The sequence below is a fragment of the Vulpes lagopus genome, chromosome 4, assembly GCF_018345385.1.
Source record: "Vulpes lagopus strain Blue_001 chromosome 4, ASM1834538v1, whole genome shotgun sequence".
Lineage (NCBI taxonomy): Eukaryota > Metazoa > Chordata > Mammalia > Carnivora > Canidae > Vulpes > Vulpes lagopus.
In genome coordinates, this window is record NC_054827.1 from 71,233,153 (window position 1) to 71,259,079 (window position 25,927).

The 25,927-nt window shown below is 50.9% G+C and overlaps 1 protein-coding gene across 3 annotated transcripts in view; it reads right to left on the bottom strand.

Annotated features, from left to right (window-relative positions):
- Window positions 1-358: 358 nt before the first annotated feature.
- RGMB (repulsive guidance molecule BMP co-receptor b) overlaps window positions 359-25,927 on the bottom strand; it is a 28,650-nt gene continuing 3,081 nt past the window's right edge. For all 3 annotated transcript variants that reach the window (XM_041752538.1, XM_041752540.1, XM_041752539.1), the window contains exons 3-5: window positions 24,436-24,716; window positions 18,598-19,106; window positions 359-3,469 (exon numbers count right to left, since the gene is read on the bottom strand). In XM_041752538.1, coding sequence (XP_041608472.1) covers window positions 2,801-3,469; window positions 18,598-19,106; window positions 24,436-24,716 — 1,459 coding nt within the window. In that variant the 3' untranslated portion in view covers window positions 359-2,800. The remainder of the gene's footprint in view (window positions 3,470-18,597; window positions 19,107-24,435; window positions 24,717-25,927) is intronic.

Genomic DNA, 25,927 nt, shown 5'->3' on the forward strand with positions numbered 1-25,927 from the left:
CCCAAAGCCAGAAAAGCCCTGCCCCAGGTCCTTCCCACCAGAGGAAGTTGCTGCAGTCCACGCTATCTTCAGGAACCGCAGTGCAAGGGACCTCAACTATTACTAAAGACAGACCTTTGGGAGGATTCCAGGGGACCAGTTTGACAGACACTGACTCACTTGAAATCGCTTTAAACTTAAAAATGAAAGACTGCACTAAAGAGGTTTAGAAAATAAGTGAGTTTGTGGGCAGGTTGCACAACGTGTTGTCAGTAATCACCAAGGAAGGACTTTGCACAAAACCCCTCTGGCTCCCTTTTCTCAGCTCCTGTGTTTTGCAGCTCCTCCAGCAGGTGTCACTATAATCACAGAACAAACATTCCACAGCATGGTATGTAACTTTATTTTTCTAGCATAATAATTTAAAGTATTTACACACTGCACACTCACTGTTTTACACAGATACTTATTCATATACCTATGAACCACATCTAAAGGTTTCTTTGCAAAGACTCGACACACTGGGAATTTCCAAGCATAACAAAGAGAAGGAAAGGACAAAAAAAAAAATAGGCTTTGAGTCTTTTAAAAGACAGCCATGTGGCGCATCTGTGAAAACCAGTGTTTCCCCCCCAGTCTTAAGCTCCCCCAGGAGACCTCTGAATAGCTACAGCCTATACAGATGTTGGTAGAACCTGAAACTTTGGGCTAAGGAGAATTTCAAGAACCCAAATGCACAAGTAGTATTTTCTCTAGAAGTGCTAGGACAAAAACAAGAATAACTTGGTCTTCCACTAGAGAAGCATCTGTATGTCTCAGTTACCTGTGGGGACGGGAAAGGTCGTACAGGGACTCGGATTGTAAAGGCACAAGAGCCAAATACACTGGTAAGAATGCGAGTGACACAGAATGCCTGGCAGGGGCCTCGCCAGCTCTCCAATAGGGCAACGTGGCCTGAGTTAAGGGTCTGTCCTTCCCCAACTGTTAGTAGAGGTGGTGGTTTTGCTTTCCCTGAAAAGGACAAAGGTTATATCGACCATCTACGCCCTAAGGCCAGATACTGTAGGAGTTTCTACCGCTTTTACTTCACTTTCATTATACTGTTTGCACAAGAATAGTGGTTATAAGTACTCTATTTTCCCTCCTTTGTTCTACTCTGTTACATAACAAAGTTACTAGCTAACTCTAGCTTCTGAACCTGGCCCACGGTTCCCCAGGTGAACAAACACAGCCCCAGTTCAGAGCTGATGGCAGGTAGGCCCCCAGTCCAGTTTTTATAAAAGGTTAACTGGTTTAGGTTTCAATTCTCTGGTGGTGCATCTCTATCACGTCAGAAGCCGGATGCTTTTGTGGTTTTCCCAGACTCGCCAAGGCGACTCTGTCCTAGATCACAGAAAGAGAGGACGTTCGCCACCTCTAGATGAACCCACAGCTCCATCCTGCGATTGGATGACCCATCAGTTCACGACGAAATAGAATTTTCCGCAAAGCGAAATCCTCTCTTCCTGCCAGTCGGGGGCCTCTGGCAGTGACCCTCACCAACGGGACGTGGCGAAAGGCAGGAATGCCAGGCCTGGCCCGCCACGGCTCAGCACGCTCTGGATGCACACTGCTGTGCCCGCTCAAGTTCTTTTCTTTTTTTTTTTTTTTGCACTGAGCTAAGGTAAAAATTGTGTCCTTGCTCCTTGGGACTAAACACTTACATAGACAAGCAAGAAATTTACCTCCCCTAGCACTCCCTTCCTCCCCGCTCTTGCCCTTGGGGCGTGGGGCTTTCCTTTAGCACCGGGGCCGCCAACGGGGAAAGGGAGGCGGCAAGGAGGTACCTGATGGGAGTTTAACCAGGTTCCAGGAGCAGGTGCCTGAGGAGCCTCTCTTAGCAGCCCGAGGAGCTGATGCCAGCGACAGACACGCGGGCTGGGGGCGCCACCAGGCCTGGACTAGCCAGCCCCCCTGTCAGTCTCATCAGGGAGGCCCTGCTCTGGGGCGGCCCGGGCCTTGCCAGGAGGCAAGCGTCCAACACAGCCTGGCTCCGGGCTTGGGGGGGGGGGGGGCGAGGAGGGCCCTCCGGGGGTGGGGCCCGGGCGCAGCGCGGTTCCCAGGGCACCCAGCCCCGGCCCGAGGCCCCGGCTTGCACCCAGGCGAGGGCAGAAAGGGGGGGGACAGTGGGACCGGGGACCTGGATGAGCAAGTCTGAGCGCTCTGGGGAGGGGGGGGTGTCTAGCACAGCGCCTGGTACCTCTCCATGAACTTGTCACCTCTCGCCCCTTCGGGCCTATGGAAACAGCAGTTTTGTGTGGCTCAACCTCCCGTGCGGGACGTGCTCAGTGGAACGATCCGTAGGGCCCGCAGGCGGCTTCTCCCTGCCCCTCGCAGAGTGACGGCCCCGAGGGGGGCGGGGGGGACAGGCCGGGGTGAGGCCACCTGCCGCGGGATGGGGTGGGGGGAGGGGCAGCGCCCACCCCCAGTCCTCTCCAAGGGCACGTGGGGGGGGGTCTGCGTATAGGTACTGTACGTACTAACCAGGTACACACATAAATATTTAATATATAAAAAATAAAGTGCTTTCTAACAGGTCCCCAGGGAGGGACATTATAAAATATTTCACAAAACTGCAAAACAAAAATCAGTACAATCGCGGCCCGCTGCCTCCCGTCCCGCCGCCGGCCCCTCCCCTCCGCACGCCCCGCGCCGGCGGCTGCACGCTATATACATATATACTCTTTTACTCAATATATTATGACAATATATATTTTAAAATTCTGTTATAGACCAAAAAAAAAAACCACCCCAGCCCGCGCCGCCGCGCCCGCGCCGCCGCCTAGAGCAGCCGCAGCAGCAGCAGGCCCGCCAGCCCCGCGCCCAGGGCCCGCGCCCCGCCCGCGCCCCCGCCCCCGCCCGCGCCCGCGGGGCCGCCGCCGCCCGGGAACAGGTGCCAGCGCTCCCGCCGCGGGTGCAGCGCCGCCACGTCCTCCAGGGCGCTGCGCGCGGCCGCCGAGAAGTTGGCGTCGCCCGTGGTGAGCAGGTCGAAGACGCACGACTGGAAGTAGAGGTCCTGCAGCGGCACCCGCTCCCGGCAGCGCGCGTGCGCCGCCTCCAGCGAGAAGCCGGGCCCGGGCGGCGGCGCGGGGCGGCCCAGGAGCGCAGACACCCGGCCGCGGCCGTCGTCGATGCGCTCGGCCAGCGGGCAGCCGTGCACGCACAGCTGCAGGTCCTGGCTCTCCTCGTAGGCCATGGCCAGCGCCTCGGGCATGCGCAGCGCCAGCGTCAGGTAGCGGCCCAGCTGGCGCACGAACACGGTGGTGCCGATGTAGCGCGCGTGCATCTCCACGGCGCGGCCGCTCTCGCGCTCCCGCACCACCAGGCTCTTGGCGTCGCCGTCGCCGCCGCTCGTGCTGCCGTCCACGAAGGCCGCGGGCAGGTCGTCGCTCACCGCCTGGTACACCTTCTGCTCCGTGCACGCGCCGTGGGCCTTGAAGATGACGGTCACCTGCGGGGGAGCACAGCGCCGTCAGCCGCGGGGCCCAGGGGACTTCCGCTCGGGGCCGCGGGTGGGGAAGGGGGGGGCCCGGCCCTGCGAGGTCCAGGTGAGCAGCCCTGCAGGGCCCAGGGGACCTCCCGAGGCCGGGGATGGGGGGCCCAGCCCGGCGAGGACCAGGTGCGCTTCCCCTCGGGGTGCGGGGGGGCAGCCCTGGGGGATCCAGGCGAGCTTCCCCTGGGGCGGGGTGGGGGGACAGCCCTGCAGGGCCCAGGGGACCTCTGCTCGGGGCCGCGGGTGGGGAAGGGGGGGGCCCGGCCCTGCGAGGTCCAGGTGAGCAGCCCTGCAGGGCCCAAGGGACCGCCCCTCGAGGCCGGGGATGGGGGGCCCCAGCCCGGCGAGGTCCAGGTGCGCTTCCCCTCGGGGTGCGGGGGGGGGCAGCCTTGCGAGGTCCAGGTGAGCAGCCCTGCAGGGCCCAGGGGACCTCCCGAGGCCGGGGATGGGGGGCCCAGCCCGGCGAGGACCAGGTGCGCTTCCCCTCGGGGTGCGGGGGGGCAGCCCTGGGGGATCCAGGCGAGCTTCCCCTGGGGCGGGGTGGGGGGACAGCCCTGCAGGGCCCAGGGGACCTCTGCTCGGGGCCGCGGGTGGGGAAGGGGGGGGCCCGGCCCTGCGAGGTCCAGGTGAGCAGCCCTGCAGGGCCCAAGGGACCGCCCCTCGAGGCCGGGGATGGGGGGCCCCAGCCCGGCGAGGTCCAGGTGCGCTTCCCCTCGGGGTGCGGGGGGGGGGCAGCCTTGCGAGGTCCAGGTGAGCAGCCCTGCAGGGCCCAGGGGACCTCCCGAGGCCGGGGATGGGGGGCCCAGCCCGGCGAGGACCAGGTGCGCTTCCCCTCGGGGTGCGGGGGGGCAGCCCTGGGGGATCCAGGCGAGCTTCCCCTGGGGCGGTGGGGGAAGGGGGGGCCCAGCCCTGCAGGTCCAGGGGACCTCCCCCTGGGCCGGGATCTCCCCCGCACGCACAGACCTTAGGCGCCCCCGACCCGCAGCCCCACCCGGACCCCGCCGCGGCGGCGGCAGCAGCTGCACCGCGTCTCCGTCTCCGGGGCCACCGACCTGCCCCCGCAGAGCCCCGCTCCGCGCCCCCGGCAGGTCCCGGCTGCCGGGCTAACCCGGAGGCGGCGCGGAGCCCACTTGGCAAACTCGGCTCCCAGGCCCTGGCAGGGCCTCCCTGCCCTCAGCCTAGTTACAGCGACTGTTTTCCCCAAACAGCAGAACGGCCCTTGAACTTCGCAGAAATTTTTCTCTGGAGCCACCTCGGATTCCCCAGCTGCAGCTGGAACCCCCCGCCAGGGCGCCTCCCTGGCCGGCCCCACATCCTCCGGCTCCCAGGGGACACAGGCCTCTGGGTCACCGAAGCTGGGAGCAGTGGCCCCGAGAAAAGACCGCAATGTTTTGAGATTTGGGTTATTGTCAGGAACTGAAGTGATGGCTTTTTAAATTTTTTTTTTCTTAAAAAAAAAAATAGATCCCTCTCTCCCTCTATCAGAGCGAAGGCAGGCGGCCACCCTCCCCAGCTCCGGGCTGGAGGCGGCCCTCCCTCCCGCTAGGGAACGAATCCAAACAATAGACCCTTGTTGCAAAGGCCAGAAAGAGCCGGGCCGCCCCCTCCCCACCCCTCTCCACAAGTCCTCACCACCACCCTCCGCCCGGGCAGCATTTGCTCACACTATTTAATTCCACATGTTCCCACTGGTGTTACTTGACTGGAATTTTCCAGCCATTTCATTTTACTTCAGCCCGTTATAAAGCTAGATCTGAACCAGCTGCACTCTAGCAACTGGTTAAATTCATATCCGTTGTTTGCAGCTGCAACGAGAAGCCAGACAATGTACTATGAAAATGCTTGGTTTTCTCCCCTCCTAATTACCCTGACCCACCACTTAATTTCACTACCAGCCTTCTCACATTTCAACACCTTCTTAACAACCCAAAGGAGGTGTACCAGAGATGACGGCAGGAAATGTGGTGTGCATCCAACCATAGGACGACCTTCCAGAGCGAATGGGATTGTGAGCTCGGTATCTAATGGGACTATAAAGCAGATTTATTTGGTGGCTCTAAAGACACTTTGACAAGGGCTTTTTGCAAGGCCAGCTAGGATCCCTCGGACGCGAAGAGATTACCTCAAGTGACTTGTGCACCTGAGAGAGCTGAGAGCCACTGGCAGATGGCTCCAATGAGGGCGAGGGAGACTTGTCACATGATCACTGTCCTCATTTTCAACTGGAGTGGTCACACTTTTCAAAGACTGGCTTTCTGGTCAAACCAACCTCAAATTTAAACTAAATTAACATTATTTGCAAGAATTAAGTGCTTTTTGTTCATCTTAGGAAACACAAAGAGGAATTAGTTTTTGCTGAGACAACAAAACAGATCCAATTCCACACAAGTTGCCAAATGGGCACACGCAGGGGTGGGTGGTAAGATGAGCGCACCAGTTCCACGTGCCTTACCAAGCCTAGCATTTTCCTTAAGCACACTGATTCCAACTCAGGGGTCCTTTCCAACACCTCCTGCATTCCAGTCCCCTGCTATGCCTGTGCCACTACCAGTAACCCTCAGACCTCTAGGAGATCAAAGAACGCGCAAACCTTGACTTCCGTCCTAGGATGCACGCGACCAAAGAGCCCAGTTGACCTAAAAGATTTCTGGCCAATTTTCTAAGAGTAACTTTTTCCATGAGACAGTGAGGCTGGATTTCCCTCATTCTCACACAGGGCAGAGGCACAGAATTAGCTCTTGAATCAAAATACTGAGGGGGATGATGACTCGCTCTCCAACCGAGAGAGGGGTTTCCTGAGTGGCCCTCTGAGCCTAAGTAAGAGTGCAGACACACCTAGAGATATACGCGAGGTGTCCGTGTACAAAACACCAGGCAGCAGTTGTACATGACTTTTGCTTTGTAATGTTAAAATTTCATTCCTCCTACAATCACAACTCAAGGTCTTAAAAAAGGCACTCAGCTGGGTAGTGCCTTTTCCTGTTTTCAGGAAAACAAAATTAGTTCATTCTTATTAATCAAAAAAAAAAAATCAAAACCTAGAATTTTGGGCAATTTTAAATGTTTCTTCTATTTATGCTCTGACCTGTATTCCAGTGGTCTCAAACAGATACTTTAAAAAAACACCAGCCATGCTGCTTACTTTCCCCTTCCGTGAACTGATCCATATGCTGTAATAACTCAATTTGGCACATCTATTCTACGCCACACCATTTATTATTGATGGATGGCATTTCTGTGCATTTAAAACATCAATGCCTTTTGTTAAACCTTTCCCACCAAGTCCCTCTCAACCCCTACCTCAGACAAACTACTCTAGTTCTCCTCATCCATTTTTAATGTTTCACTCCCTGAGATCTTTACCACCCACAAGGTCTATTAGGAAGACAGAGATAGTAGCTACAAATCAACCTTTCCACGTGTGATATGATTTGAAGGTTTGCTGTGAAAAATCAAAGTTTAGACACACCTGCCTCTCCTTTCCACCATAAAAAGAAAATGCATGCAAAGAAATCGAGGTAGCCAACAAAGGAAAACCCAGGTACTGCTTTGCCAAGAGGTAGCTTCCCTAGGCTCGACAGCCTTATAAAGTGCTGTGCATAGGTTTTTTGAACAGAAGTCCCTGAAGGCTGTACGCTTAACTACTTATGCTTCTTGTGATTTGGAAGAAACAAGTACCGGTGTTTTGTCAGGCTATTTGGCACTGCACGTGCAGCACCTTACCAGAATCCTCAGATTCCAGACCGGGACTCTCAGATCTACGGGACTTCCATCTCTTGGATTAAAATGGGCCAACTAAGCTCAAACAGCCACAGAGATTACGTTGGAACAGAGAGAAACACAATTTTGACAAGTACCTGGTTAAAATGCTGCTGTGTGAAAGGAAGCTAAAATGAATTCTCTTTCATGTAATCAGCAGATCTGTCTAGTGCATCAGATCCTCTGGGTGCAATTATTGGTCGAAAAAAATAGGCACTTCTGGGAGGATAAGGGAACACTGCTCACAGCCCCTTTTACTCTTACACAGGTAAGTGGGATCCAGCCTCTATCTTAAATCCTCGAATGTGAGCAAAAATAAACCATTCCAATAAGGGTATGTGCTGCAAAGGAAAAACTTCACATGCTCTAGCTCTAGGCCTACAACAGCCGGTCTTTACTTCTGACAATTTCCTCTCACAAGATGTCAACGTTTCCCACAGCAATCAGACAAGAAAAAGAAATCATTCCAAATCGGTAGTAAGTACAACTGTCACTATCTACAGACACTGATATGACCTCACCAAAAACCCACTAGAATAAATGAATCCAGGACAGTTACCAGATACAAAATGGACAGAGATCTGTTGCCTTTTTATACACTTAAGAAGATATCAACAAGTAATTAAGAAAATTATTCCATTTATACCTGCATCAGAATGAATAAAATAGCTAGGACTACATTTAACCGACTCGGTGACCACCCTCTAACTCCAAAAACTATAAAATAACGATGAAAGAAACTTAAGACGGGAATAAAGAGATACACAACTAAATAAGATATACCATGTTCATGGCCGGGAATAATATTGTGAAGATGTCCATACCACCCAAAGCAATCTGTGGATTAGATGACATTTCCATCGAAACACCAACAGCATTTTTCACAGAACTACAACACATAATCCTCAAATTTGTATGGAATCACTAAAGACCCTGGAGAGCTAAAGCAACCTTGAGAAAGAAGAACAAAGCTGGCAGCATCACAATCCCTGATTTCAAGCTATAGTACAAAGCTGTTGTGATCAAAAAGGCACAGGATTGGCACCAAAAGGAGACACACAGATGGAACAGAAAGAACCCAGAAAGGAATTTAGGCTTATAGGGCTCATTCATCTACGACAAAGGAGAACGAGAACACAGAATGGAGACAAGAGTCTCTCCAATAAATGGTATTGGGAAAAAGCAGACGACTTTTTTACACCATAAATATAAAATCAAAATGGATGAAAGGCCTAAATGTGAGACGGGAAACTGTAAAACTCCTAGAAGAAAACCTAGGCAGTTGTCTCTGGAACGCTGGCCTCACCAACATTTTTCTCCTTAGGTCTCTTTGGGCAAGGGAAACAGAAGCAAAAATAAACTACTGGGACTACACCAGACTAACCAAGTTTTGCATAGTGAAGGAAACCAAAGCAAAAAGGAAGACAAGTAACAATGAATTTCACTCATGTGTAATTTAAGAAAAATAGATGAATGTGTGGGAAGGGGGGGGGGGGAGAGGAGGATGGGAAGGCAAACTGTAAGGGACTCCTAACAACAAGGCACGGACTGAGGGTCAAACTGAGGACTGAAGGAGGAAGGTGGGCCAGGGGAGAGGCTAGATGGGTGATGGGGATGAAGGAGGCCACTTAGGATGCACCAGGTATTGTATGTAACTGATGAATCATTGAATTCTACTCCTGAAACCAGTACTGTACTCTAAATTAGCTAATTAGAATTTAAATAAAAATTTGGGAGAAAAACCAATAGGCAAAGGGTCTAAATAGGCATTTTTCCTGAGAAGACCTACAGATGGCCAAGAGACCCATGAAAAGATGTTCAATATCACGAATCATCTGGCAACTGCAAATGAAAACCACAATGGATATCACCTCACACCAGTCAGAATGGCTAGTACCAAAAAGACAAATAACAAGTGTTGGCAAGGATGGAGAGAAATGGAAACCCTGGTGCGCTGTTGATGGGAATGCAAACTGGTGGAGCCACTGTGGCAAACAGTATGGAGGTTCCTCAAAAAGTTAAAAATAGAACCCATGTAATTCAGTACTGTCACTGTTGGGTATTTACCCAAAGAAAATGAAAACTGATTTTTTTTTTTTTGAAAACTGATTTGAAGAGCTACACACATCCCTATGTTAACTGCAAAATTATTTACAATCTGCAAGATACGGAAGCAACCCAAATGCCTACTGAAAGTAGAATGGATAAAGATGTGTACACCTGTCACACACGCAAGGTGCTGCCATTTGCAATAGCAGGGAGGGATGCAGAAAGTGTTACGCTAAGTGAAGTCATGTCAGATAAAGAGATACCAGATGATTTCACTTATGCATGGAATCTGAAAAAACAACCCAACTCTGAATACAGAGACCAAACTGGTGGTTTTGGGGGCAGGGGGGAGACACTGGTGGTGGGAGGATGGGAGAATGAGATAAAGGGGATTAACAGGTACAAACTTCCAGTCATAAAATAACTCACGGAGAGGAAAGGTATAACAAAGGGGAAATAATAAGACTGTAGTAACGCTGTATAGTTAGTGACAACAGCACAGTGAGCATTTTATAACGTGTGGAATTGTCAAATCCCTGTGTTGCACACCTGAAACTGATAAAACGTATGAGAAGTATACTTGAATTAAAAAAAACAACAGTATTTATATAAATAAAGTATTTAGGGAAGATAAATATAAACAGTATTTATATATATAAATATGGTTACTAACTGAAATGTAATTTTACAATTACGACTTAACCTATATACCAAGGATCCCCCTACAGCAAGGCTTAACTTGAGCCCCAACAAAGTGTATTTTAGCACTCGTGTTGAAGGGGAGGGCAGCACATGAACATATTACCCTAGACTCCCTCTTGGGGCTGGAAAGAGCGCTTAAGGGCCTGCTACCTTCCAACGAGGTCTCCAATTAGGTTTCCCTACCCTCCAAAACTCTTTGCACAGAGCTCTGTTCTAGGAGCACTTCCAGGATTCCAGAGAAATGGAATGGATCAGCCTTATTTATTCTTCAGCGCCGCCGCAGGTAATACATGCAGGAACAAGGGCTGCCTTGGCTGCGGGAGGGCTTCTTGGCAGCAGACGGAGAAAGAAGAAACCAAAGCAGAGGCGAAGGACACCCACAGCCGAGGCTGCTAGGGTGGTCCAGGGAGAAGCATGAAGCTCGGCGGCTGGAAGGAATGGGCAGCGGTGAGAGGGAAGCAGGCCCAGGGACGATGCATGAAAGAGGCACCGAAATGTCGACTTCCAAAGAGCAGTTTCTGCACACTCACACTCAGGAAGGTGGCAGCTCTTCCAAGTAGGCTCGGAGGCCGTGAGACTGGCCAGCTCCTGTACAGGCCAGAAGGCCTCCAGTCCTCGGCTCCCAGGCACTCAGAAGACTCCGCACGGAACGCGTCTGTGGTTTGCTGTGTTCACACCCTGCATTATAAGGAGGACGGCAAGTGTAGGAACTCCCGCTGCTTCTAGATGTGTCGTTAGGCATGTGTGGACAGTATTACAGGCTTCAGCTGCCACTGTGCTGCGGACCAGAAATACTCTGAAAAGGGGAGAACCAGGGCTGGAGGCAGTGACTCCGGGGCCGGGATCTGCCCCAGCAGGTCTTGCCTTCAGGGATGGCCCTTCTCACATTGGGAGGAGGGGGCAGGGCCACGGCTCCAGGGGCCCTAGAGCAGGACCTCTGGCAAGGGCTCTAGGCTTCGGTTCAGCACAGCTGTCGCCCGAAGCAATGGGGATTAGGAAATCAGGGCCTCTGATCATTTTTCAGTTTTGAGAGGCGACTTAAAAAGCAAAAGGGCCTGAAGGTCTTTACAATACCCTCACACTCTACCACTGGTAGGTCCAATTTCAAGTTCCCAGGGCTCTTGGGTGGGGGGGGGGGGGGGGGAAGAAAGAAAAGCCCATTCACGAAAGAGGTGTTAGAGGTGATGACCATATATTTCAAGAAGCCAGTGACCTGAAATGCTACAAAGCTGTATGCTTGGTCGTCAGGGGCCGGAGGCAGGGCGAGAGGAAGACAGCAAATGCACACTAGCGCACACCCCTTCGGGTGCACAGATGAAACCCTGACCCCCTACCTTTCAGGAGCAAATGCGGTCCTATCAATCTCCCCACAGTCCCGTCCTGTCTTCTAACACTCAAAGAACCCCACCAGAATTAGCCAAACAATCTTTTGGCTTCCACTCTTAACATAACCAGCTAACTAGGACACAAAGAGCTGCTCTCGCCACAGACCCGGGTTCACCGAAAGCTCTTTTCTGCAGGCGACAGCACTGCTCTCACTGCAGGCCCGTCCAGGTCAACTCCCCACCTCATCACTCGGGAGTGGAGCAGCTGAAGGTCCTTACGGGGCCCCACCCACGAGAACACAAAATTCAACACAGTGGAAGAGCGAGTTCTGCTGCAGTCAAAACAAACAAGGACAAAATGGGTAAGGCGGGATTTGTCATTGTTCACTACCGCAGGTGACTTCTTACGTGCCACATTCCACATAGGCAGAAAGTGTTTGGTTAGCATTCACTGAAGCCAGCAAAAAGGTACCAACCCTCCAGTGTTCCCTTCTCGCCCCTTCCTCTCAAAGTGTTGATTCAAAGAAAATTTAATAGGGCAGAGAGAGAGAGAGACGTTTGGAAATGGGACAGTAAAAGAGGTTCTAACCCTCAGCTGTGTTATCAGACTTGGCCCGGGCCTCTGGTTTCAACTACGGAGGAGTGTGGCTCCGTGCTGAAGCAGCCCAGGCCCGGCCGTGGAATCCTGCCTGGCCTGGCTGGGGCAGGAGCTGGGTTATTTTCATTTACAAATGGAGGATATTTTAAAAGTCTCCTCCTCCTCCTCCTCCTCCTCTGAAACCACAGCTGGGATGGAAGGAGGGGCACAGTGAAGGACAATGCAAAATGCAGGACTTACTAGATTCGCAGATAGAAACTTTACACAATTGTAGATGGTTTCTACTAACATCTTTAAGTTCTCTTCATCCTAGAGAATTAAGATGGTAAAAGACTCACGACCCAGAGTATTTGAACGCACATGGACAATATGATGCTGTAGCTTGTACCGAAAGCACGGCTTAGGGGTGTCTGGGTGGCTCCCTCGGGTCTGTGTGTGCCTTTGGCTCAGCTCCTGATCCTGGGGTCCTGGTTTGAGTCCCATGTTGGGCTCCCTGCTCGGTGAGGAGTCTGCTTCTCCTGCCACCTCCCTCCCCCACCCCCATGCTCATGAGCTCTCTCACTCACTCAAATAAAAACAAAACAAAACAAAAAAGTATAAAATAAAGAATAACCGAGGTAGGCTCATTCATCTTACCAAATGATACCACACAGCTCATAATTTCTCCTCCTTTTTCTGCCAACCCCCCACCCCCCACCAATATACACGGAAATCTTTTACTTCCAGAACTCTGGCTGAACCTGTATGAAATAAAGTGGAGTCGCTCCTGGGCCTAAAGCCTTACATCCAGTACAAGGAGGAGCTATGCAGGCAATGCACAAAGTAAGACCACCACCACCTGGAACGAAAGCTGACTTCTAAGAACTATTTCTTACTGCTTCGATATTGTTTCTACGGTAAATAAATTCAGGGAGGAGAAAGTTATCGACTATGTGCTTCTGTGGCATTTAAAAGTGAGCTAGGATCCCGAAAAATGAATTTGAGAATTGGTGACTGTGACAGTCACAGTATTAAAGGCCAACAATCTTTTGGTATTAAAGGCCAACAATCTTTCAAAAGTGGCTGCTAGAGTTCTAGACCCTGATAGGGTGCGTGGAGGATCAGGAAACCCAGGTGTCAGTGAGGGGCCACCATGACCACGGCAGGTGGAAAGGAGACTGTGCAAAATCCCAGGAATACAAATAGGGACCTGTGAGAGCGACCAGGGGGAAGGGTATGCCCTGGGTACATCAGCCCATCTCTCCGGCCCTTCTTGACGCCTGTGACAACTCGCTAAGTAGGAACACCTAGAACCAGCATATGGATGTGGGCCACTGATGTTCTAGAAAGAAACTGTGAAGGGCTGGTTTTACACACAAACCCCACAATGCTCCACCAAGTGCTACAGGTTTGTTATGTGTCAAGACTGAGACAGAGACTGAGCATCTCCCTCACTGCCCGCACCCCCCCCTCGCCGGAGGCCCTGTGACGCTCTGTGGTTCCAACATAGCACCAAGTTAATCACACATTTTTATCATAGAAATGATTACACTGAGCAGGAAACTCCAACTGCAAACTTCTTCCCCATCTGTTCCCCAATATGCCTCAGTCGGTCTTTTTTTTTTTTTTTTGGGTGACTATGTTTGCAAAAATGAGGACCAGGACAAAGAGCAATTTTAAAGAGAAGGCAAGAATGACCTGCATAACAGATAATCCTAACAAAATAAAGAGCAATTTCAGCATTTACAAGTTAGTTTCAATGTATTTGCAAGAAAGTTTGTGATCTCTGGAAAGAAAGGGCTTATACATATCTCTGTTTTTTTTTTCTCAAAGATTTCATTTATTTATTTGACAGAGAGAGCATACAAGTAGGGGGACTGGGAGAGGGAGAAGCAGGCTTCTGCTGAGCAGGCAACCTGACGCGGGGCTCGATCCCAGGACCCTGGGATCATGACCTTGAGCCAAAGGCAGATGCTGATCCGACCGAGCTGCCCAGGCGCCCAGGGCTCTGTATTCTTAAAGAAAACGCCAGTGTCCCCTCTATAACAATGCAGCAGGCATGAACACCATCCGTGCATCAAAAAACAAACCTGCTTTGGGAGTATGAGGCATCTTCCTTAGTCGATAAAAATAAAAATGATCACCACTGTGTAGCTCACATTATTTCTGTAAAGATACTAAAAACTTCATGGGGGACAAAAACTTGGCTATAAAGAGAATGCGCCAGGCCTGGGGTCGAGAGAGGATGGTTTCCCCAACTTTGATCCGGAGATTGCTTAAAATGACAGTTGAAAGCCTTTGGAATGCAGGTGTATCAGGCCTTGCTTCTGTAACCAACAGAGAATGATCCACAACACTGGTTTATATGCCCATACCGCAATGGCTACATACGAAGGGACATGAGAAAGGAGGAGAGGACCTAACCGGTGTTCCAGGACCCCACAGGCGACTGTTTTATCACAAGGGAACATCCTGGGTGACACAGTTGGAAGGAAACAGAAAGCAGGAATGAACCAATCTAAGGCTCCCTACACCTCTAGTATCATCAACCAGTGCAAGTTTTCAGGAATTTCCCAGAAAGTAGCTGGAGCTTGGGAATTAGGGATAATCACGGGCTTTAAGAAATGGGGTAACTGCCGGGCACAGCCTCTTCCCATGCTGTGGATCCCATGCGCTGGTGCTCCTGGGCCATGGGATGACAGGACGGGATGACGTCTACAGAAGAACCTGCCGTCATTCCCCAGTCTCCCCTCATACTTATTATTTTGTTTTACCGAGATCGAAGGACGGGATGATGAAGGTGGAGTGACGGGCAAGGACGTGATTACAGGAAAACAAACAAAAACAAGCCAAAGGTATCCAAAATACTTTCGAAAATATAATTAAAAAAATATAATTTTAAAAAGTATCCCCATTGTTTAGGTGTACAGTAAATGCAGTCTCGAAATTTTCTGGAAAAGGTATAATTTTAAATGTATCCGAGAGACTGGCAATTTTTATGCAGGCTACTAGTAATTCTTCTGTGAAGTACAGAATCTTTTCAGAAAATTTACTCCAAAATCACCTTCTGTAATCGCGGTACATACAAATCCCTACTGAGTCCCCTTAAACAGAAACACAGGGGTACATGGAGCGAGGTGAACAGGATGAAGGGGCAAAGGGAACGGTGCGGAAGACCGTCATCTGCACTGAAGACTGAGCCTGTTGTTCTGAGACCCAGTAGAGCTGCGGACGGTGTCCTCTGCAGAACCTAAGCGGTTCCCTCCTCCCCACAAGACAAAAACTGCTTTTCTTTCCTATGGAGCCAACTCTCCCAGTTCTCAGCCTGTCCCTTTCCTCTCTCTCTGCAGGGCCTGCAGGCCTGAAGCCGCCACGCACAGCCAAAGGGGGGTAAGCTGGCCCAGGGCTGGTGTGCATCCCGGCTGGCCGAGGCCTCAGGTGTGCAAGAAACCCCTGCAGGCCCTGGTGTGGAGATAAAAAGCTAGCCCCGGCCTCCCCTTCAGGAACACACAGACTGGGTGAGGGAGCGGCCCCACGAGGCTTCTCAGAGGAGGGGGAGCCAAACAGGCTGGTGGAGGGCCTACCATCAAGGGTCCCATGGGGAAGCACAGCCGTGCACACCGGGACCCAGGGCAAAGCCACACTATGTTTCTCAGGGAAGGGGGACAGAAAGAAGGCCCGGGGGGCGGGTGGGCTGAGGCCACACTGTTGAGCCCTGTAGGTCTAGAGCTGCCACAACCTCACACTGCTTCCTCTGTGGCCAAAGGAAAAGGCTAGTGATCAAATGGTCCCCCTTGAACACAGAGGACTTGACTTTCATTCTGTTCAGATGCCCACCCCCCAATGTTTCATCTTTTTGTGATGAGGGTGAGGTACTCAGGGCAGTTAGATCACAGAGATGACCTTGAAGGTGGCTTGCTCCAGAAACCAGGTTCCCAGGACTGAGCAATTGTTTCAGGGACCTCACTGAGCCTAACTCCTGGCTTCAGTGACTTGGTTCAGCGCTCAAAGAGGTGAGCTGAGGGAGGCCTACACACGACACTTTTAGTAGCCGTTGGCCAGCCTCCACCTTGGCACCGTCAGCTTTCCATCTAGTGACACGGAGCACATGGGTCATTAAACACGGTCGACCCCAAGGATGATACGGTCTCTGCCGTATGCAATGCTAAGGTATTGAGCAGCCAGTCTGTGCATGTGTTTGAGGTCTCAGCAGAGCCGAGGCTCTTACAAAAAAAAAAAAGAAAAAGAAAAAAAAGAAATCTTCTGAAAGACTTTTTTAAAGAAGTATTGCGGTAGACATTCAAAAAAAAAAAAGAATCAGATCTTTTGGGGAAAGTATTTTTTGCCTCAGAGCGTTTTTATTTTTATTACCGTCATTTTTTCATGCTTAGATTTTTTTTTTAAAAGGTTTTATTTTGGCCCTGTCTAGGTAAAAAGGAAATGGCGCTGCAAAATTTTAGGCCTTTAGTTGTATTTCACCAACACTGAGATAGGTATTTAGCAGTAACTTCCAGATGCTTTTGGTAGCTTTGGAGAGTTATGAAAAGTAGAAGGGAAAAAACCCACAACTACCAGAGGTCATGAAGCCATAGAGTCATCTGCTCCTGAACAGCATGGTCACCAGATGTGGGGAACTTCTTTCCAACAGTGCACTTCAAGACCAAGCATTCTCATCGTCTGATGGAATTTAAGTCAGAGGACAGCTTTGCTCCCACATCCTTTTTGGAAAGAGCGAAACTTTTCATCCTTACCAACTGAGGGGGAAAACAAAGCTGTACTACTTCATTGGCTAAAAACTATGACCGACCCGATCGCAACTGAAATGGACCGACCTAAGGGTACCTCAGTGTCAGATGTTCCATTTATAGAATATTGGTATCAATAAGGTAACTGGTTGTTCCCAAATAACTCCAGCATGATCAATAAAAAGCATACAATTCTGAAAGGCCGATTAACAGGTATAAGTGACACGTGACTGGATGGAAGTCATGGAAAATTAAATTTAGGGCTTGTGCAAAGAACCAGTATTTTCCCATGCACAAAACACCTGCTAATCTCCAAAGTACTGCAGATGGCCCTCCAAGCCCTCAAGTACCTACACCATGGATGATGACCTTCTCCAAACCCACTGGAACTGCCTTCTTGAATTTTCAGTCTCACGTTTTCCCAAAGACCATTCCCAGGTTTTATGCCTTATGACGCTGCAGCAATGATGGATTTTTGGCCACGGTTCGTTTTATAACTTCATAATGGTGTAACTTTCTTCCATGACTCAGAGCCAACACATATTTTAATATACAGATAGAAAAAATTATTTGCATACTTGTATAAAAACCAGAAGAGGGAAAGTTTATTTGAGATGCAGGATTTGGAAAGGCAAGCCTGGGCTTTTATTGGGAGTTGAAGCGTAAACATTTTTGAGTTCCCCTAAGATGTCTGGACTAACGTAACAGACTTCTTTGTTCACAGCCATGACTTCTAATCTTAGATTTGTGACACCCCCGGGTGTCTCCACATATCTCCGGAGGTCCTGTAAAATTACCTCCTTAGAATGCCAAGTAAAATAATTTAAATTCACTTAAAAATATGCCACACATGTCTGCAGGCAAGGAAGGCTGTCCTGGAGTCACAAGAACACTTCTAAGTATTAGAAAAGCTTGATCCCTGTCGATTCCATTTTAGTCTCAACCAACTGATGAATAAAGGACATTGAGCAAGAGGAGACTGTGCGACTTCTGTGACTGGAGGAGACCGGGAAGGAGCTGGCTACTTGGGACAGTCTTTTTCTCTAGAAAACCCTTTCTGACCTCTACACTTATTTTACTGATGCCTGAATTAGCACTGCCTGGCAACCGGGATCCTAGTTCCCAGCCCTTCACCTACTTGCACTGACACTGGTGCCTTCAAGTTGGTTTCAATGATCTCTATTTGATATTAGTTTCTTTAAAACAGACATACATACAAATAAATGAGAACAGGGATGGGGGCAGAGAACAAAGCTTAATTTTGTGAGGTCTCCCCTCAGCTTCTTAATTAAATTGTCAGCCTGAGATTACATGGGGGTTATACATCTCTGCTCCACAGTAGCCAATTCTAAAATGCCTCAGTCACGACACGATCAATAACTAACACACAGTCGTGGGTTTGCCACTAGGAAGCTGGCTTATAGCCTTTATATTTTACTACCGCTTCTGAATTTCCAATACTGTAGGTTTCCTGATGGGCTGCTGCCCCTGGTTTCAGAGCTCTCTTTACTTTGAACACCCACTTCAGCCGTCTGATAAAGTGGAATACGGATTTCTAGGACAAGAATCACGTTCAAAAATGACATCACAGGGGGAAAAATACAAGTATACATTTTCCCATTAAACAGGCCTGCCTTGTCATAAAACTTGTCTTTTTTTAATTTTTAAAATTTTTCATAGGACTGCTTAAACCTAGACCCACATTTTACATAGGCCCTAGGATTCCAGTGAGAAATTCTTCACTAAATAATTTTCATTTAACCCTCTATTCACCCTGCTAACCACTTGCCAAGAACAAGAAAAAGTTCCTTTTAAACTAGGTCTTTTGTATCATACTTCCAAAACTGTTGGAAGAAAAAAAAAGGGGGGGGAGTTCTGAAGGATCACACATCTGCAAGTTACAAGCAAGGAGGACAAAAGAATACTCACCTTATTTGTAGCAGTAGCACTGGATCCAGGGACCACAGGCACGTTCGTCACTTGAACTGAAAGGTAATTATTGTCTATGAGGGGCCAGGCTCCTTCCACTTTGCACGTCTGAAAGTGGTCCTTGAAAGTTCTAAGGTGAGGATCTCCGAACAAGCCACAAAAAAGGTAACTGGGAGGGCTCAGATCCCCTCCCCCGTGTTCTCTGGCTCCCGCGTGGCTGTGATAGTTACAAGGGTCATGGGTCACTTCAGGGTTGGTAGAGGATGTGGGGCCGTCCTTGGAACAGTTCCTCTGGCTCATGAGGTCGCTGATGCCCAGCACGGCCGAATGGTACACCAGGTTGCCGCGGCAGGCTTTCGAGGTCCGCTGGGTGCAGCCGGCGTAGGCTCGCAGGGCCTTGCAGAACTCCGAGTCAAAGCCGTCGATGGCGGAGTTCAGGTGCGACGTCAGCGACACGAAGTCCGTGGTACACTTCTGGATCCGACACTGGGCCGGCTGTTGGCAGTCACCTACGGGGACAGAAGAGAAGACCCAATGTTTGGGAGCTGCCCCCCCACTCCCTGAGCTCCGTGCGGAGAGCACGTTGTCCTCTGCTGCGTGGGGCGGGCGTCTCAGGACCAGGCCATGTGGCCTAAATCTGGCCGCGGGCCGGGACCCTAGGATGGGTCAGGAGCCACAGGGAGGGACCCCAAGTCCAGCTCGGGGCTTTTGGGCTAGAACCACAAGGGAAGGGCTACGGGGAGCATCCTTCACCCACTTGGCTATTGTTGATAGATTTTGAGGAAGATTCCTTTGTTCCAGGGCTGACCCAAAGGTGTGGACCCGGTTTTGATTTTGAAAAGGGCCCAAGTCGTTTGCTTTGGAGAGCACTGGGTCTATGCACAAAACCACGATTAAGCTTCGCACCCCAGGTAGGAGCCCCTAAAATCATAGCATGACTAAAACACCTTCACCCACTCCTAGTACAGCTACGGGGGGAGAATGTGAAGACAAAATGCAGGCACTAAGTTATTCTGCATTTCCTGAGGGATGTCTATTCATGACTTGTACGTAGAAACGGCCAACCTCCTGGATGCTACAAAAGGGGACTGGTCTCTTAAAACAAATAACCTGACTCATCTGATCAACTGTGTATTTACTGCTCCCTTAACATCGATCACTACGGGATCCCAGATCCCGAGCAGCTCATCAGGAAAGAGACACGGACTCAAAACGGACACCACATTGAAATCATGCTGCACAGACACGTGATTCCACCAACTATGTTGTATCAGAAACAGAACCAGGGAACCACAACACACAGAATTCCGAGAGTCCATATACATGACGTTTTTCTTAGGTCGACAGTTCAGGCACACCTAATGATTTAAGCAAAGCTAAAATGAATAAAAGACCAACTATTACTGCCCTAAAAGTCAATTTTCAAGTGATGTTTTGCCATTAGTTTCTCATATAAAAAAATTAAGGAGTGCTCGAGTGGCTCAAGTTGGTTGAGAGCTCAACCCTTGGTTTCCGCTCAGGTCATGATTTCATCATCATGAGATGGAGCCCCACGTTGGGCTTGGTGTACAGTCTGCTGGTCCCTCCTCCCTCTGCTCCTCCTCCCCCTGCTTCCAGCTTCGTTTATCTGAGAAAGAGAAATAGAGCGAGAGAGCAAGTGTGTGCACACACTCTCAAATAAATGAATAAATAAAATCTTAAAAAAATTAAAGTCCTCTCAAAGCATAAAAAGATGCAAGAATTGCCAATAGTAGGTCAATTGTGTGCACCAGTTTTATATTCTGGTCCATAAAGTGGGAACAGTAGAAATACTGAAAAGGAAAATACTTTTCTAATCATCCACTTCAAGTTTAGAAAAACGAACACGTACTTTGTGTTACTTAAACATTCTTTTTAAGGTCCCTAAACTGGAGGAAATTTCAATACTTTCAAGTCTTAGGTTCCTCAGCTGAGAAATGAGGAGGTTGTTTTTGTGATCTTCGCCAGGCATAAAATATTTTACAATTCTTATTCTAGGTGGGGGGGGGGGGAATCATAGTGTTATTAAATAGGTAATTATTTTAAGATATGGACATAAACTTCAAGATACTATCAAGATTTTTGACTTCACTGATGAAGACTTAAAACTAACCCTAGTATCATTTTAGAAAGATACTTTAATCTTTTCAGTACTAAAGTGCTTTTAAACCTGAATGGAATAGCCGGTAATCTCTGTTTCTGGAGTGAGTTCAGAAAAGACTGGGGGATGACAACTCTCTAGACACCTCCCCCAGTATTTTTAAATTTCAAAGACCAACAAGGGAAAAATGTAGTCTAGATGGTGTATTGATTTACTTTAACTCGAGTAAAAAATTAAAATATTAAAAATATTTTAATGTTTTGGGCTATAGACCTATAGCTATCACTAAATCACAATTTAAAAAAAAAAAAAAACACCAAAACACGTTCATGTGTTTGGCCTATTTTACACTGGCTCATACTAGAGTTGACAAAAGCAGCTCCTATATTTACAGATTTCCTCTCTCCAAAGTAGATCAAGTCATTTTCAACTGTTCTGACTCAAAACAAACAAATAAAAAAAAACCCCAAACCCCTAAACCAATCAACAGCCCAAAAGGCATTAAAGCCATTTTACAGATGGGAACATCAAGACAAAGGGATATTAAAGGCCTTGTCATGGCTGGATCATAAATAGCAAGAATGAGCCCCAAGATGTAGTGCCTTTTTTCAAATCCCTGCCTTCCTTCCTCGGGTCACATCTCCTCTAAATTTCTGACTCTCACAATAGTTGATAACAAAAAAAAAAAAAAAAAAAGACTTCACTATCATATCAATTTTTATTTTTTTCTTTTTGAATGAGAGTCACAGCAAGCAGAAAGCAAGGTAATGAAAACTGGGCCAAGACCACTCATAAATGAAGAGCTCCTGGTCTATGAATAAATGACAGCACCAGAACCTTCCGCTAAACTTGCAATGCCTATTTGTTCTTTTTATGGTCTATAAAATCTATTCGAGCATACATTTACTTGTAATTATTTTAAATAGTCATAAAATATCCAAAGTAAGGAGAGCATAGATGCAGATGCAACCGTTGAGAAGAGAAGCAGAATGCAGATCCCCACCTTCCTTCTCCTGCCTTGTCCCCCGCTTTCCTACCCTTTTTCCTAGCAGGCAGGTGCCCGTTCTTTTGAGAAATGTCACAGCAAACTGAACTCCTTGGGTTCTTTTGTTTGGGATGAGGTTTCAAACAGATGTTGGGAAGGAGGAGAGCTAAGCAGAGAGAGCATCTGGGTCAGCAGTTTCGGCCCTCATCACAGGCTCCTTCCTATATAATGACTAATTTGTGCCATATACCCAGAAATATCCAGGCTTCATGAATTTATAATGACAGCGCACACTTTCCCTGTTAACAGGCGGTAAAGTAAGCTTCCTGTCAAAATGCCAAGACAGTGCAGAGCAGAAACAATCTCAAGGATGTAGCCAACAAAGCCATGAAGAGTATGAGCAAGCAAGCAACTCCCATACTGGGATCTCCATTCAGGAATTATGGAAGTCTGCTTAAAGGGGGTGAAAAAGTATGAAAGGACTTTTTTCATTTCCCAGGGCAGGAAACAGAATCTGCAGTTACAGATGTCTCCATTTTTCAAGTCAGGTGACCTGCGACTGGTGTGATAGTGTTTTCATTCCAGTTACTGAAAGTGCTAAAGGATTTGTGGGTCTACCGCTTTCGTTAATGATTCAAAGACCTCACCATTCAAGACCACATTTCCTTGATGCCAGGACTGCACGTGTGAATTTGCAGCACAATCGCCAGTTTATAATAAAAGAAATAAGATATGCTGAAGCTGAATTATGTGCAATGAAGGGCCATATGGGATGCTGAGGCAAATTATATGGATCCGGGCCTAAAACATATGGTAGCCCATCTGCAAAGAGCACTCTGCTAGGCTCTCTTCTCTGAGAAACAATCCCTGCGTTTCAATGGCTACACTCTTTAAAGAAATCTTTCAAAAGGAGTCCCTTTTTTTTTTTTTTTTTTTAATCCTGTAACCAAATTAATCACTCCAACAGGTCGTCCACAGATACCACTCACCACGGAAACTCTTAAGTAGAACCTGATGGTGACTTAAGTGTGGACACATGATGACACTGAGAGGAGTTTCACACAAGTTCTTGAAATAAGGCACCTTACTCTTGCAAAACATTAAAACACCTTCTGAAATTTTTCATTACTGGCCAGAAAAGAAACCTTCAAGGACCACATTCCAATCTTGCCTTAGAACCCTCTGGCAACGAAGGGAAGCAATCTCCAAGCAGCTGTGAGGGACACACAGTCCTCCTCTAGCGCTTCAATTTCCATTTCAAGAGGCGTACACCCTGACATTAGGGACACATATTCTTCACCCAAAACACTCCTGAACGTATCTTTTGACACGTCATTAAAAATTTCCATGTGACCACAAGCAGGTTGACATTACTTTCTCAGGCTCTAAAGCCACTCATTTAAAGCCTTAATCACTGTAAAACTTACTATTACACCCTATGTTTCCCCAAGTGGGTGTTAAAAATGCAGCTGTTCCATCACAATGCAGAGTTAGGAAAAGTAAAATTAAGTTTCCTAAAATGCCACATTCCCCCCCCCCCCCCCCCCCATTACTTAAGAGACCTCCCAGGTCTCCAGCAAGGATGGCAGGACTTAATTAATAAATAGGACTCCACACAGGACTCTCCAGATCAGCGCTGAGAACTGATCAGTGTTCAGGACTTTCCAGATTTATGCTGAGAACCGATCAGTGTTCAGGACTCTCCAGATCAGAGACTGTGGTCATAAACTGCAGGACACACACACACACACGCACACACAAAAGAGGTCTCCAAGGAAAACTTACCTGATGCTCTAGTTCTCAAACTAAAAGAGAACTCATCTTTCAACTTGGCATTAAGGAAATCCTTTAGACAGTCTCCTAGACCTGGTACTTGTTTAGAAGGAGCGTCCCAGACATCTCCCCCCCCCCCCGCCCCCTCCCCCCAGCTGACCTACAGCTGACAAGTGACTGCAGAGCTATGCAACTTATTTCACAAAGAAAATAAGTATCACCTGCTGGAAGGCTCCTCTGCAGGCCTAGTGCCCTAAGCACAGAGGACTCCCTCCGGCTTCCCCGCGGGGCCCCCGCCCTGCGCCGACCTCCACCCGGCGACCCCTCCCTCCCGGGACCCTCAAACGCGCGCGGCTCAGCCCCAGGGCACCAGTTTCTCCAGGGGCTGCGAGCAGCTCTTGCAGGGAGGGGAAGAGAGCTGCATTTGAGGGTGTCTTACGTTACCCCGAGAGCAAGCCCCAGGTTTTCAAATCCCGGTGAAAATCTGCACTTCTGGTGCGCCCTCCTCGCCCTGGCTGCAGCCCCTCCCCCGGCCCCCGACCCCCCAACGCCGGGGGAGCAGCACAAGGCCCGCGGTCTCCCCTCCAAGGGGGCGGCGGCCGCGGAAACCTGCTCCGCGGGGATCCCCAGGCGGCCGGAGCGCAGGTCCCGGGGCCCCCGCCGTCCCCGCCCGCCCCGTCGCTGATAAGAGGCTGCGGGGAAGGGGAGTGATCAACGGTCCCCGCCGAGGGAAGGCGGGGAGCGGGAGGGAGGGGCGGGGGGCGGGGGAGGGGCGGCCTGTCCCCTGCGCCCCGGGTGCGCCCCAGGGCGGCTCCGAGCCCCGCTCAGCTGCACGTCGGGAGCCCGCGAGCCCCCCGCCCGCCCCCGCGCCCCCCGCGCCCCCCAGCGGGGCCTGCGGCCCGGGAGCGTCTGCGGACAAAGCCGGGGCCCCGGGCGGGCTCCCCCCGCGCGCGCCGCGTACCTGCGTGGAGCAGCCCGAGGCCGAGCAGCAGCAGCAGCGGCAGCAGCGCCGGGGGCGGCGGGCGGGGCGGCGGGCAGGGCTGCGGGCGGCGGCGCTGCTCAGCCCCGGCGGCGGGGGCGGCGGCGGCGGCGGCGGCGCAGGAAGGAGCTGCTCTGCAGCCCATGCCCGTCCATGCAGGTCTCGTGGGCTCCGGCGAGGGCGGCGGCGCGGGCGCCGTGGCGGGGTCGCGGCCGTGGCTGCGGCATGGGCCGGGGGACGCGCCTCGCTTCCTCTTCTTCCTCCTTCAGGCCCGCGTCGGGTTCGGGCCGCCGCCACCGCCGCAGCGGGAAGCGCGCCGCGGGCGGAGCGAGGCGGAGGCGGAGGCGGCGGCGGCGGCGGCGGGGCGCAGCGGCATCGCGGCGGGCGGGGCAGAGAGGGCGGGAGAGAAGACACAAAGACGGTGAGCTGCGCGCCGAGCCCGGCCCCGAAAGCGCGGGCGCCCCGGTCCCGGCCAGCGTGGGCTCGGCGGGCGTGGACCGACTGGCGGCGCGCCCAGCCCCAGCGAGCAGCCGCGGGCGGCCCCGAGGTCTGCGTGCGGCCGCCCCGCGGTCAATCAATCTCGGCCCCGCACTGCCGCCCCGCCCACCCCGACGCGCGCCAATCCGCGCCGGCCCCGCCCCCGGACAAGCCCCGCCCCCCCGCCCCATTGGCTGCGAGCGCGGGGCCGCGGGGGCCCGGCCCGCCCCTCGCAGGGCCCGGAGCGCCCGCCCCCCGCACCTCCTCCCGCCCTCCGCTCGCTCATTGTACTGCGAGTTCCGCGTCCGCCGGCGGAGTGCGGTCCTCGGCGCGCGGGCCCAGCCTCCTCCTCCTCCCCGCCGCGAGCTCCCGGGTCCCCGTGCGCTGCAGAAACCGGCGACGGCCACTCTGCCTCGGCGTCACGAGGGAACCGGTCTTGGACCTCTCTTTCCATTAATGTGATTGGGTTCCACCGCCCCCTAAGGTGTGTGGGTGCCTGAGGTTCCCCCCGCCCCAGCTCGGGCTCCGGCTCCGGCTCCGGCTCCGAGCGGCAGGTCCCTCCGCAGCCAACCCCGTCTGCGGAACCGCGTCCCGAGCCTTCCCCGGGCGCTCGGTAGGGCTGGCCCCCCGCCGCGCTGGAGACCCCGACGTGACCCGCGGTCCCGAGCAGGCCGGAGGGGCCGGGAAGCCCCCCCCGCCCCCCAGCTCCCGGCGGAATTCGCTGGCAGCTGTGCGAGGCCCCGGCGTTATTGTTCCTCTGACATTTCCCTTCCTGAAAGCGGCGGGGAGGAGTCTGAGAGGGGGCGAACTTCAACGTGTTCGGTTACAGTGTAATTAGATTAATGAGGATGGTGAGTTTTTAATGCAGTGTGGAGTAATCAGGCCATCACTTCTGGTTGCTCGGTGGCTTTCCCACAAATCTTCCGAGTTCTCTTAGCAGGTCACTTTCTACTTCTCTAAGGGGGGCGGGGGGGAGCCCAATCGTGTGCCAGCAAGG